Source organism: Protobothrops mucrosquamatus, unplaced genomic scaffold (genome assembly GCF_001527695.2).
Source record: "Protobothrops mucrosquamatus isolate PMUCROS unplaced genomic scaffold, P.Mucros_1.0 scaffold3547, whole genome shotgun sequence".
Taxonomy (NCBI): domain Eukaryota; kingdom Metazoa; phylum Chordata; class Lepidosauria; order Squamata; family Viperidae; genus Protobothrops; species Protobothrops mucrosquamatus.
In genome coordinates, this window is record NW_015389514.1 from 89,498 (window position 1) to 101,508 (window position 12,011).

The following is a 12,011-nucleotide window of genomic DNA, read 5'->3' on the forward strand; positions in this document are numbered from 1 at the left end:
CATGGCATCGGACCTGGTTATCTCCGAGACCGCCTTCTGCCACAGATTGCCTCTCATCGGCCGGTACGCTCCCACAGAGAGGGTCTCCTCAGGGTGCCGTCAGCCAGACAGTGCCGGCTGGCGACCCCCAGGGGGAGGGCCTTCTCTGTTGGAGCCCCCTCCCTATGGAACGAACTACCCCCAGAGATCCGGGTCATCCAGGATCTCCCCTCCTTCCGCCGTGCCCTCAAGACATGGCTATTCCAGCTAGCGGGGCTGGCCTGAGGGGTATTTTAGATTGGATTTTAATTTGATTTTATATTGGGTGTTCACAAAATTTTAAATGAAACGGCAAAAATTAATATTTCTTTTAATTGTATTTTAAAATGGTGTTTGTAAGGTCTTTATCTGTTTTTAGCTTGCTGTAAGCCGCCCTGGGTCCGCCAGGAGAAGGGCGGGGTATAAATCTAATAAAATCTAAATCTAAATCTAAATCACTTAGCAACCGAATAACATCACAATTCAGCAGGACAATATTTTCTGGATAGCTAAAGGAATGCTTTAAAAGTACTGTCTGTCAAATCTATAATGCTGGAAGCGTTAAATGCATGGAAGGACATTTTCTGATAGGATTGCCGCTGCTATTAACAATAATAAACTCATTAATATGAACAAAAAAGAGAAAACAAGAAAATCAAGGAAGCTAGGGGCCAATTTTCTATACTTATAAATGTTTAGAAGTTTTGTGTTATATTTCAGCAGAATATGGAACATTCCAGCTGTCTCAAATTTTGTTCCACTGTTACTCAGTTAACTCAAAATACCTTTGCAGAAGACTCTGAGTTGGGCTGTTAACTTAACTTGAAACAATCACAACTACATCTGGTTGTGCATGCTCCTACAAGGCAGTCCTCTGTGATAAGTCTAAAATCTATAGCAGAATCGTAACTTGAGTATCACTAATGCTGTGTTCTAATTTGGCTTAATTTATTTTGGCCTGGAACTATCCACTGTGATTTGCAAATCAGGTTGATTTTCTTGTGGATGGAATAGAGGGAGACCAATTGACAATTGTCTCTGTTGAGAAGATCTAACTTTTTTTCTGTCTTTTAGCACCCTGCAGTATTACAAGACAACAGCTAGCAACAAAAAACTTGTTTGTGTTTGGAAGTCAAAGAAAAGCTCTGCTTATTCAAAGTAATCATAGCCGGCAATTTCAGTGCAATGAAGGATATGTGCTTGTGGCTCCGTCAGTCAGAATGTGTGTTGACGGTTACATGGAGTTGCCTTTATGTATCTCTGGTAAGCGTGCTGTCAATATGATGGATTCCTTTGGGATTGCAGCTAATTAAAATAATTAATACAGCATAATGAATATTAACATTTGCTTCTAAAGTCACATTCTTTTAAAAGTGATTTAATCTTCACTGTAATCACTTATATTTTGGATTAGAATTTTAGTAGTTATAATCTAAAACAAAAAAAAATCTGAAGCACCTCAGATTGGTGAAGGATGTTCTGGCATTTTCCAAAAGATACAAATTGTCTCTAAGGTTCATTCCAAAACCTTGAGCTTCAGTGAAGAATTTTACTTCCTTGTAGTTGAAGATATGCATATTATTGGTAGGCATAGGAATTTGTATCACCAATTGCAATGGTTGTATAAAAATATGTTGATGTCATGTCATTAAAGGAGAATTTAACTTGAAGGATACTTGATGGTTAAATCATCTTATAAATAGAAAGTATACTGTGCTATGCTCACATAACTGATGGGTGATTTTTATGCTGATCAAGTTGAAGAGATTAAAATTAAAATATTGGGTACCTGGTGAATTAACAGGTAAATTGTTAGCATATTGTTTAAAGTAAATGAGACAGCAACATATAAAGTTTAAAATATTTACATCTGATGGTCTGAAAATTACAAATACTGAATTATTAATTAATTTTTTTCCAATGGAATGAGCAATTATACAAAATTGATATTACTATGCATTTATTTAATCATATCAATCTATGTGTAATAATTAATTGAATTGAATATTATCCTTTATGGTCTTTATTAAAAAGTAATCATTTGGCAGCCTTGCAAGGTGGATCATAGAGGATATATGATAAAATGAGCTAATTCTACTTTTCTGCAGGGTTACATTAACAGAATCTTGCAATCCTAAAGTACATTCCTTCCCTTGTATGCTTTACAGCCCTTGAGACTGGGAGGGTCTCTTTGAACAGTGTCAATATAATCAATTTATTTTATTGTCAACCAAATTGAGTTTGAATCTGTATCTGAAATTTTAAAATATCTTTAAAGTTAAAATTGATATTTCTGATTTATGGGATGAAGACGGAATATTTGATAATAGAATTTATGTAAGATTTTAAAATTTGTTAAGTATGTCCCTTGGACTTGAGCTTGAAATGAATTTATGAAAGGATTTTATTCTGAGTTTAATGGAACTTCTGAAATACTATTTCAGGAAGCTTTCTGACTGTAGCTGATATAGATTTTTTTTGTTGCTGATGTAAGAAATGTGAGGGCACATTAATTGATTTGATTTGATCATGGCCAATTTTGGTTTTCTTTTAGAAGAATATTATAGCAAATGCAAGAGTTTGTAAATGTTTTCATGTTAAAGATGTCAATGCTATTTGGAAAACTACTACCACTTTAAATATCAAAGAGTGTATCCAAGAAATATATAACTTATCAATTTTTGATATTTTCATTCTGCAAAGAATAAATGACATATTGCATACTTTTTGTCATAGATTTTATTATAAGGACGGAATATCTTTATAGGTAATTTGAAATTATCAACATATATAGAATAAATTTAGATAATTTAGATCAGGCATGTCAAGCTGCCAGCCCGCGGGCCAGATGCGTCATTTTGAAACTGCACCCACCGCATTGCCGGCAATGGGGAAAAAGTCACGATACATCGCACGATGTCACATGACGTCGCGAGTTTGACATGCCTGATTTAGATCAATTTAACATATTAATTCTTAGAGAAGAAATTGCTAGTTTGTTTACTTTTTCATCTACTTCATGCTTTCATACTTAATAGAAAGAGGGAGAAACTGCAGTGGTCCACCCAGGATTGAGAACGGAGACATTACTACTTTATCTGAGAAGCGGTACAGATCTGGCTCTTCAGTAGAATTCAGATGCCAAAAAGATTATGCCATGGAAGACCAGAACAGATCTTTCTGTGATAATGGGACCTGGACAAAAGTGCCCATTTGCCTCGGTAAGCAGAAAAGAAAGTCTTCATTTAATTTTCATGAGCATTTCTACTTATTAAGATTCACTGCTTTCTTTCTCTCTTGCTTGCAGCAGCTCTCTTTTATACAGTATACAATTTCATATCTATATCTGAAGATATGAAAGCTAGATGAAAGCTAAATTCTACTATTAGAATTTTGCAATAAGATAATATGATTTATTTGTATCCTGACAGCTTTCTCTAACAATATTTGCTTTCTTTTCCACCTCAGATCCCTGTGTGATCCCCAGGGCTGAACTGGAAAGCCAGATGATAGAACTTAAAGATGGAATAGATGTGCCTGAAAATACATTTGTGCAACGTGGTCATTCTATTGAGCTGACCTGTAGAACAGGCTATGTCCTGGCAGTAGATTCTTCACAATCAGCTTCTATAATCCATTGTGATGGGACAACACCCGTGATTCCTAAATGCAAAGGTGACTTTAAATGTTTAATTTATAATCCTGCTATCACCAGTCCAGAGCCAAAGCACTTCATGTGCTTTATTGGTACCAATATTTGTATCCCTCTTGAAGTGTTTTTGGTCGGGCTGCACTTTTCTTTTGTCAAAGGTTCAATGGAAATTCTGGAAATTTAATTGAAATAGGACAACCTGAAAGGCTGCAGATTGCTGGAGAGAGAGTGAATGAAAGACAATGAAAGACACACCCACTAGCCATTTCATGGCTAGGTTAGTGCACAAACTACACACTGCATTCTTCAGAATTCCCCCCCCCCCAAAAGACTGTTCTTTCATCAGTGTAGAGTATATCTGTATAGCAATAATTTTATATCATTGAACGATACAGTAATTGCTCTGGCTGACAATAAACGCCACAGCTGAGCTACTATTGTTTCTATTTTTAAAGAATTTTTAACTATTACCCTACCAAAATCTAAGTATCAATACCAATAGAGATTCCAACTCAGTTACTAACAAAACTATAGGAACTTCTGTAGTTACAGGTAAAGAATAATGCTGTGCTTCTAATTTTGGTACTAGCAGATCGGAGGATGTCTAGTGAGGGACATTGCAGAATTCTGGCAGTTCAGCCTTTCCCAGAAACAGCAGTTCCACCACAGGCATTAAAAGGACTTCATGGAGATGTTTGTTTATGCATACCTGCCATTTCTGTACCATATTGATCCTTGTGGATTCTAGGCAGTTTACAGATTAAAATAGCAATAAAACAATAAAAAATTAAAATTCAATAATATCATGACTAAGAATAAATCATAATAAAAATGTACATATATAGACACAAAATCCCTGTGGTTCTACACTCACTACTATCTTCAAGAAAGCCAGGACAGTGACTGACATGTTTTACATAGGGCACCTGTTCCCAAAGAGGGGAGCTGCAAAGAGAAGTTCTGATATCACTCCCTGACTAACCTGAAAGCTGGGGACTCTTAGAAAATGTTGTCTTGCCATACAGGTTAGACAAACCATGGCTATTTGGAAAAGTCAGTGTCACAGATGCCCCATACTTGAGCTATAACCAACTTTAAAAGTCGTGTCCAGTACCTTGGATTCCACTCAGAGGTACATTGATAGCCAGTGCAGCTCCTGCAGAAGTGATGTATCATAGCAGAACTAAGAGTATACACTGACCATACAGGATATTGAATTCTAGACCAGCTAATGTTTTGATGATATCCCCAGGGCAATTCCAGGAAGAGCTAATTAATTGTTTAATTACATGCTAAGAAGTTGATATCAACTCTCAGCAATCACATAGATTGATTTTCTCTAGGAAATCTGTCCCAATCTGTCCTTCAAATCTTCCAGCAATGCATCATTCACCACAGTAATTGAGTCTATCTATATTGTTGTTGCTGATCCTCCGCCTCAAAATTGTCATCATGGATACATGACCGCTCCTAACTCTGAATAGAATTTGAACAGGAATGGGAAAAGGAACAAGCTCTGCAGGCTCCATTACTGCATTTGAAGGCCTGACCTCTTTTCCCTGTCACAATTAACTATAACCTCAAACGGGAACGGAATCACTACAATGTGGAGCCCCCCAATTTTTGCAATCTTGAGGGTAGTTGAAAAAGCTACTGGGATCGACAGAGTGACTGAATACCAACAACGGGTTTATCAAATTGTAGTTTTATATTTCAATTCAAAACCAAAGTGAAGCAGATGAATAATTATAGCAACTTGCTGATTTCACAGTACATTTTAGATACTAATTGGCAATATTATATTGTTTAATGCCCATTTAGTAGGCATGAATACTGATTAAAACGGTCTCATGGTGCTATGTATATTTTAAAAATAATAATAGTATTTTTATGTGCTAACAATCTGATATGAGTGCAAGCTTTTCTTTTTTCAATAGATATTATTTATTTTCCCTAGAAATTACATGCAATTCTCCAAGAATATCAAATGGTTCTTTCCTACCTCAAAGAACTATATACCATGATGGGGATCTAATTCGAATTCGGTGTGAAAGTGGATTTACTTTTAAACCAGATAATGGAGAAAAGGTAGTTGAATGCACAAAAAATGGATGGTCACCTCCACCAAAATGTGTCAGTAAGTACAACTTGCATGTATTACTATGATTATAGAAGGGCTGAGATATTTAACTCTGCAGAAGCATACTTTTAAACATTATTTTATGTAATTTTCAATTATTTTTGACTAAGGTAGGGGTTCCCAACCCCCAGCCATGGCCCACTATCATGCCGTGGCCTGTTTGAAACCGGGTCATGTGAGTGGCTGGCCGGTGCACACATGTGTGCGTGCAGCTCAAGTTGCATGAATGGCAGGATGGCACATGCATGCCACAGCTCAACTTTCATAAGCAATTGACCGGAGTACACACACACAGCTTGACTTGCATGAATGGCAGGCCAGTATACATGCATAGCTCAAATTGCATGAGCAGTGGGCCGGTCCTCTCTACCCCCTGCCAGGCCACCAAGCCCTAAAGGTTGGGGACTGCTGGACTAAGGGATATATCTCACCCAGAACATTTGAGCAGATTTTGCACATAGCTAAAGTGCTTATTTACTTGCAGCAGGATACAGGAGACATGATAGGAGGATATGCTATCAGAATAGAATAGACAAGATAGTACAGTTGCATTGCCATCCATTCACCTTGAAAAGATTCTGGACCAATTGTAACTTTCAGATAGTCTTCAAGGGCAGTCCTATATAGAGCACATTGCAGTAATCCAATTAGGAAGTGACCAAAGCATGAATGACCATGAACAAGATTTCCCAGTCCAGATAGTTGTGCATTTTGCATATAAGATGAATCTGTGCAACCCCCCCTCCCCAGCCACAGATGCCAGATGTCCTCAAGTAGGACCTTTGAGTCTAGAAGAAGCCCCAAATTGCACACTAGCTTTAGGAGAAAATCATGGCATATGACAAATTACCAATAGAAATAAAAAGACTGCAAGCATAGAAAGTAGTGTCCAAAAGACACCTGACATCTACAATGAAGGATGAGAATAAAGTGTTTGCAAGATTTAAAACAACATCTATGAACCAGACCAATCAGTTTTCCTACAGTACAGCCATGGTAGTTAAGCAGAATTGAGTATCAAAATTAGGAATCATATTCAGTCCAAAAGTGGAAGATCAGCCTGAACACCAGGTAAAGAAAATAAGATAAGATGCAACCATTTAAAAAAAAAACAAATAAAAGAACAAAAATTGATAATAGAAGGCTCATAACAAACCTATTAAAATAATATTGATGATGATGATGATGATGATGATGATGATAATAATAATAATAATAATAATAATAATAATAATAATAATAATAATAATAATAATAATAATAATAATAATAATAATAATAATAATAATAATAATAATAATGTTGGAAGGGACCTTGGAGGTCATCTAGTCCAACCCCCTGCTCAGGCAGGAAACCCTATACCATTTCGGACAAATGGCTGTCCAGTCTCTTCTTAAAAACTTCCAGTGTTGGAGCATTTACCACTTCTGGAGGCAGGTTGTTCCATTGGTTAATTGTTCTAACTGTCAGGAAGTTTCTCCTTAGTTCTAGGTTGCTTCTCTCCTTGATTAGTTTCCACCCGTTGCTTCTTGTCCTGCTTTCAGGCGCTTTGGAAAATAGCTTGACTCCCTCTTCTTTGTGGCAGCCCCTGAGAAATTGGAACACTGCTATCAGGTCCCCCCTCGTCTTTCTCTTCATTAAACTAGACATACCCAATTCCAGCAGCCGTTCCTTATATGCTTTAGCCTCCAGTCCCCTAATCATCTTTGTTGCTCTTCTCTGTACTCTTTCTAGAGTCTAACATCTTTTTTACATCGCGGTGACCAAAACTGGATGCAATACTCCAAGTGTGGCCTTACCAAGGCATTGTAAAGTGGTATTAACACTTCACGTGATCTTGATTCTGTCCCTCTGTTAATGCAGCCTAGCACTGTGTTGGCATTTTTGGCAGCTGCAGCACACTGCTGGCTCATATTTAGGTGATTTAGGACTCCGAGGTCCCTCTCACAGTTACTACTATTGAGCAAGGTACCCCCTATACTATACCTGTGCATTTGGTTTTTCTTGCCTAAATGTAGAACCTTGCTTTTTTCACCATTGAATTTCATTTTGTTAGATAATGCCTAGTGTTCAAGTCTGTCCAGAGCTGTCTGTATCTTAAGCCTGTCTTCTGGAGTGTTGGCTATTCCTGCCAGCTTGGTGTCATCTGCAAATTTGATGAGTTCCCCATCTATCCTCTCGTCCAAATCGTTGATGAAGATGTTGAAGAGCACTGGGCCCAGAACAGAGCCCTGGGGCACCCCACTACATACTTTCCCCTTGTAGATGCGGTTCCATTGAGGACCACTCACTGAGTACGGCCGGTCAGCCAGCTACGGATCCATCTGGTGGTGATGCTGTCTACCCCACATTTTTCTATCTTGTCAAGTAGTAGGTTGTGATCTACTTTATCAAATGCCTTACTGAAGTCCAAGTAAATTATGCCCACAGTATTCCTCTGATCCACTAATTTTCTCACTTGGTCAAAGAATGCAATAAGATTTGTCTGGCATGATCTATTTTTGACAAACGCATGTTGGCTTTTAGTAATGACTTTGTTTACCTCTAGCTGTTTGCTGATTCATTGTTTGATTATCTTTTCCAGGATCTTCCCAGGAATTGAGGTCAGGCTGATAGGTCTGTAATTTCCTGGGTCCATTTTTTTTCCTTTTTTGAAAATGGGAACTACATCAGTTCTTTTCCAGTCCTCTGGTAGTTCCCCTGTGCTCCAGGATCTTGAAAAATATAGTTCAGTGGTTCTGAGATCACATCTGCCAGTTCCCTGAGAACCTTAGGGTGTAATCCATCTGGTCCTGGCGATTTGAACTCGTCTAGGCTGGACAGGTGTTCACTTTCCATTTTCTTCCCTATCTTAACTTGTGTTTCTATTCTGTTTTTTATGGCACTATTTTTAATAGGTTGATGTGTTTTTTCCCTTTGTGTAAAGACAGATGCAAAAAATGAATTAAATAGTTCTGCTTTTTCCCTGTTGCTTGTCACCTTCTTGCCACTTTCACCCACTAATGGACCAATCATTTCTTCACTTTTTTCTTGTTTTTTACATGTTGAAAGAAGCTTTTTTTGTTATTTTTGACTTTGGTCGCAAGTCTTATTTCATTTTGAGCCTTGGCTTTCCTCACTCCATCTTTGCAGGCTCGGGCTATTTGCTGATATTCTGACTTAGTTATGTGCCCCTCTTTCCACTTTCTATACTTGTCCGTTTTATCTTTCAATTTGTCAGAGAATTCTTTATGCAGCCATGCTGGTTTCTTTTAAGAGCTGTTATTTTTCCTCTTTGTTGGTATTGTGCTAGACTGGGCTTTTATTATCTCATTTTTCAAAATTTCCCAAGCTTCTTGAGTTGTTTTCCCCTTGAGGATTCTCATCCATGAAATCCTTCCCAAGCTCTCTCTAAGTTTATTGAAATTAGCTCTCTTGAATTCCAAGACTCTAGTTTGACTGTGTTCTATTGCTTGTGCTTCCATAATGTTGAATTCTAATATTGCATGATCACTTCCTCCTAGGGTTCCTATGGCTTTAACACCTTCTATCATTCATCTCTGTTAGTGAGAATTAGATCCAAAATGGCTAATCCCCTAGTTCCCTTCTCTACTTTTTGGGAGACAAAGTTGTCTGCTAGGTTTGCCAGGAACCTGTTTGATCTTCCACTTGGTGCAGAGTTTGTCTCCCAGTTGATGTCAGGGTAGTTAAAGTCCCCCATTACTATTGTGATGTGGTTCCTACATACCTTAGTTAGCTGACTAGCAAAAAGTTCATCTATTTCCTCTGTTTGGTTGGGTGGTCTGTAGTATACACCTATGGCAATGTCATTTTTTGCCCCTTTTATATTGACCCAAATGCATTCAAGACAGTTTTTATCATTGTTGTGCTCTGATTTAACACCAGAAAAGTTTAAGATGTTTTGGAAATCATAAAGCAACAAGTAACAGCAATAGTTAGAAAAATGGAATGTTATGAGGCACAAATCATCCATTTAAGCAAATTATCAATTTCAATCAGACCAGGTGATTCTATCAAAGTATAAGTGGCAATAAAAATTCTGAAAATAGAAAACCAACCAAAAAGGAAACCATCCAGTTTTAAAAAGATCAACAGAAAACTTAAAAAGACTGTAATAAAAAAAATTCTAGATGAATTTAAATATGAAGATGAAATTAGTAAAATTTAATAAAAAAACAAAACAAATGGAAGTACTAATAACAGCAGAAATGGTTAAAAATCAATTGAGAAAGAGGAGTTACGGGTCTTGAAAAGAGTTAAGAGATGCCTAGAGTGCTGCTAGAGGATAATGAAGATGACTCCAACTGGACACAACTTAGAACTGCTATTAAGAACTATCTCATTATGGTAAGAGTGGAAAAACAGCTCTTATTGCATCTGCAGTGTCACCCAATGGCCCTATTCCAGATCACTTGGTCCCTCCTGGAGCAGGAGATATTTAGTGATCATCTAGAGGGCCATGCAGACGAATTTGTTCAATATTTGATGGACAAAGTCACTTGGATTCATTCCCAGTTAGATCCCATCTATGATGCAAGTCCATGTGAGATGCCTGGGGTGAGGTCTTGCTCGATGATCTGGGAACAGGGTGATCCTGTTGGATCTGGAGGAAATGGACATACTCCTTCATGCTGTCAGTGCTACCAATTGTCAGATCCTTTTCCATATATAAAAACAAAATAAAATGTCCTTGGCATAACCAACTAATTACAACAATAAAGAAACAGCACTGAAGTAGAAAACCATAAAGAGTAAACAAGAGAAAAAGAAGACTTAGCAGCCTTTATCTCACTCTGTTCTCCCTCATCCTGCTCTGATGGTTTCCAAGCATCAGCAAAGGACATTGATATCTCCTTTTCAATTTCCCTCATCCTGGATAAGACCCACCACTGCTGTGTCATTCACATTCACACGCTGTCCCCTCCTTAGATGCTGTCAGTGTCTGAATGGGGGAACCACGGGCTTCAAATGAACCCTGATAAGACTATGTTGCTATGGCTGCTTCGAGCCTTGGGATCTGGGCATTTAACATCTTCAGTTCTGGATGGAATTGCACTGCCCTAGACAGATCCTGTGTACAATTTATGGGTTCTCTTAGACTCACAATGCCTGCTCAATGGTGCATGTAACATTACTGTAACATGAGTTGCACTAGTTGCTGATTTGCTTCTGGGTCCAATTCAGTGTGTTAGACATCATCTTTAAAGCCCTTCATGGTACAGGAGACTGTTTTGCCCCAATGGGATTGACCTACCCCACTCCTTCCTGCAAAAGGAACATGCTGCAGACCTTCTCAGTCAAGGAACTTCGGCTAGCAGGATCTAGTAAAAGAGACTTCTCTGCCATGCCACCCCCCAAAAAAAATCTGGAAAAATCTTGCTGCTGAAGGCAAAATAAACCCTCACCCTCCAGGCCTTCTGGATTTGCCTCAAAACCTGGCTCAGCCAATTGGCCAACTGGGACCATGATGGGGCATTTTACACTGGAAATGACTGGTGGACTAAGAAAGAATATTCCACCAGTGTACTGATTATGTACTCTATTAATTTTAATGTTTATAATTTTTAAAAATGTTCTTGGTTTTATTGTTTTGCAAGCCATCCCATCACTTCAATACTGACATGGATGGCATAACATCCAATACAACTACACAATTTATTTGTGCAGGATTTGAACAGTTGTTAATGGAGAAAGGGTAATAAAATTAAGAATGCCTTGTGCCATTTATCCCAAAGCAATTGCTATTCATTTTAACACAGATCTGACTTAAGGTATTAAGAAAGTAATGACACAAGCAAGTTGAAAGACAATACTAGGGACAACACTGGTAATCATTTTCTGCCTATCAGTTAAATAAGGTGTAGGACATTGTTGCTTTTTAAAAATAAAAATTTGTATACTTTGCAATGTAATTTCTTATGTATGTTTAAAATTTTCTTTGTGTGGGTACACTATAATATTTGTAATCATGAGCATATTATATTATAAACTATAATATTTGTAATCATGCTCAATAGATTCTGTATGTATTATAGATATTGGGGGAAAATGTGGACGCCCACCTCCTGTGGAGAATGGAGACATCACGGACTCACCCAAGGCAAACTATTTCCAGTCTGAAAGTGTAACTTATCAGTGCCAAAATCTCTATACAATGGAAGGTTCTCGCAGAGTGACTTGTCAAAATGGTCATTGGTCACA

General features: G+C 37.8%; 1 protein-coding gene across 1 annotated transcript in view; it reads left to right on the forward strand.

The window, feature by feature from the left end:
- The window catches only part of LOC114923431 (complement factor H-like), a 47,951-nt gene extending 41,915 nt beyond the window's left edge, over positions 1–6,036 (forward strand). The window contains exons 20-24 of the mRNA XM_029286392.1: positions 1,093–1,281; positions 3,057–3,239; positions 3,487–3,693; positions 5,628–5,807; positions 5,921–6,036. Coding sequence (XP_029142225.1) covers positions 1,093–1,281; positions 3,057–3,239; positions 3,487–3,693; positions 5,628–5,807; positions 5,921–6,036 — 875 coding nt within the window. The remainder of the gene's footprint in view (positions 1–1,092; positions 1,282–3,056; positions 3,240–3,486; positions 3,694–5,627; positions 5,808–5,920) is intronic.
- The last annotated feature ends 5,975 nt before the right edge of the window (positions 6,037–12,011 follow it).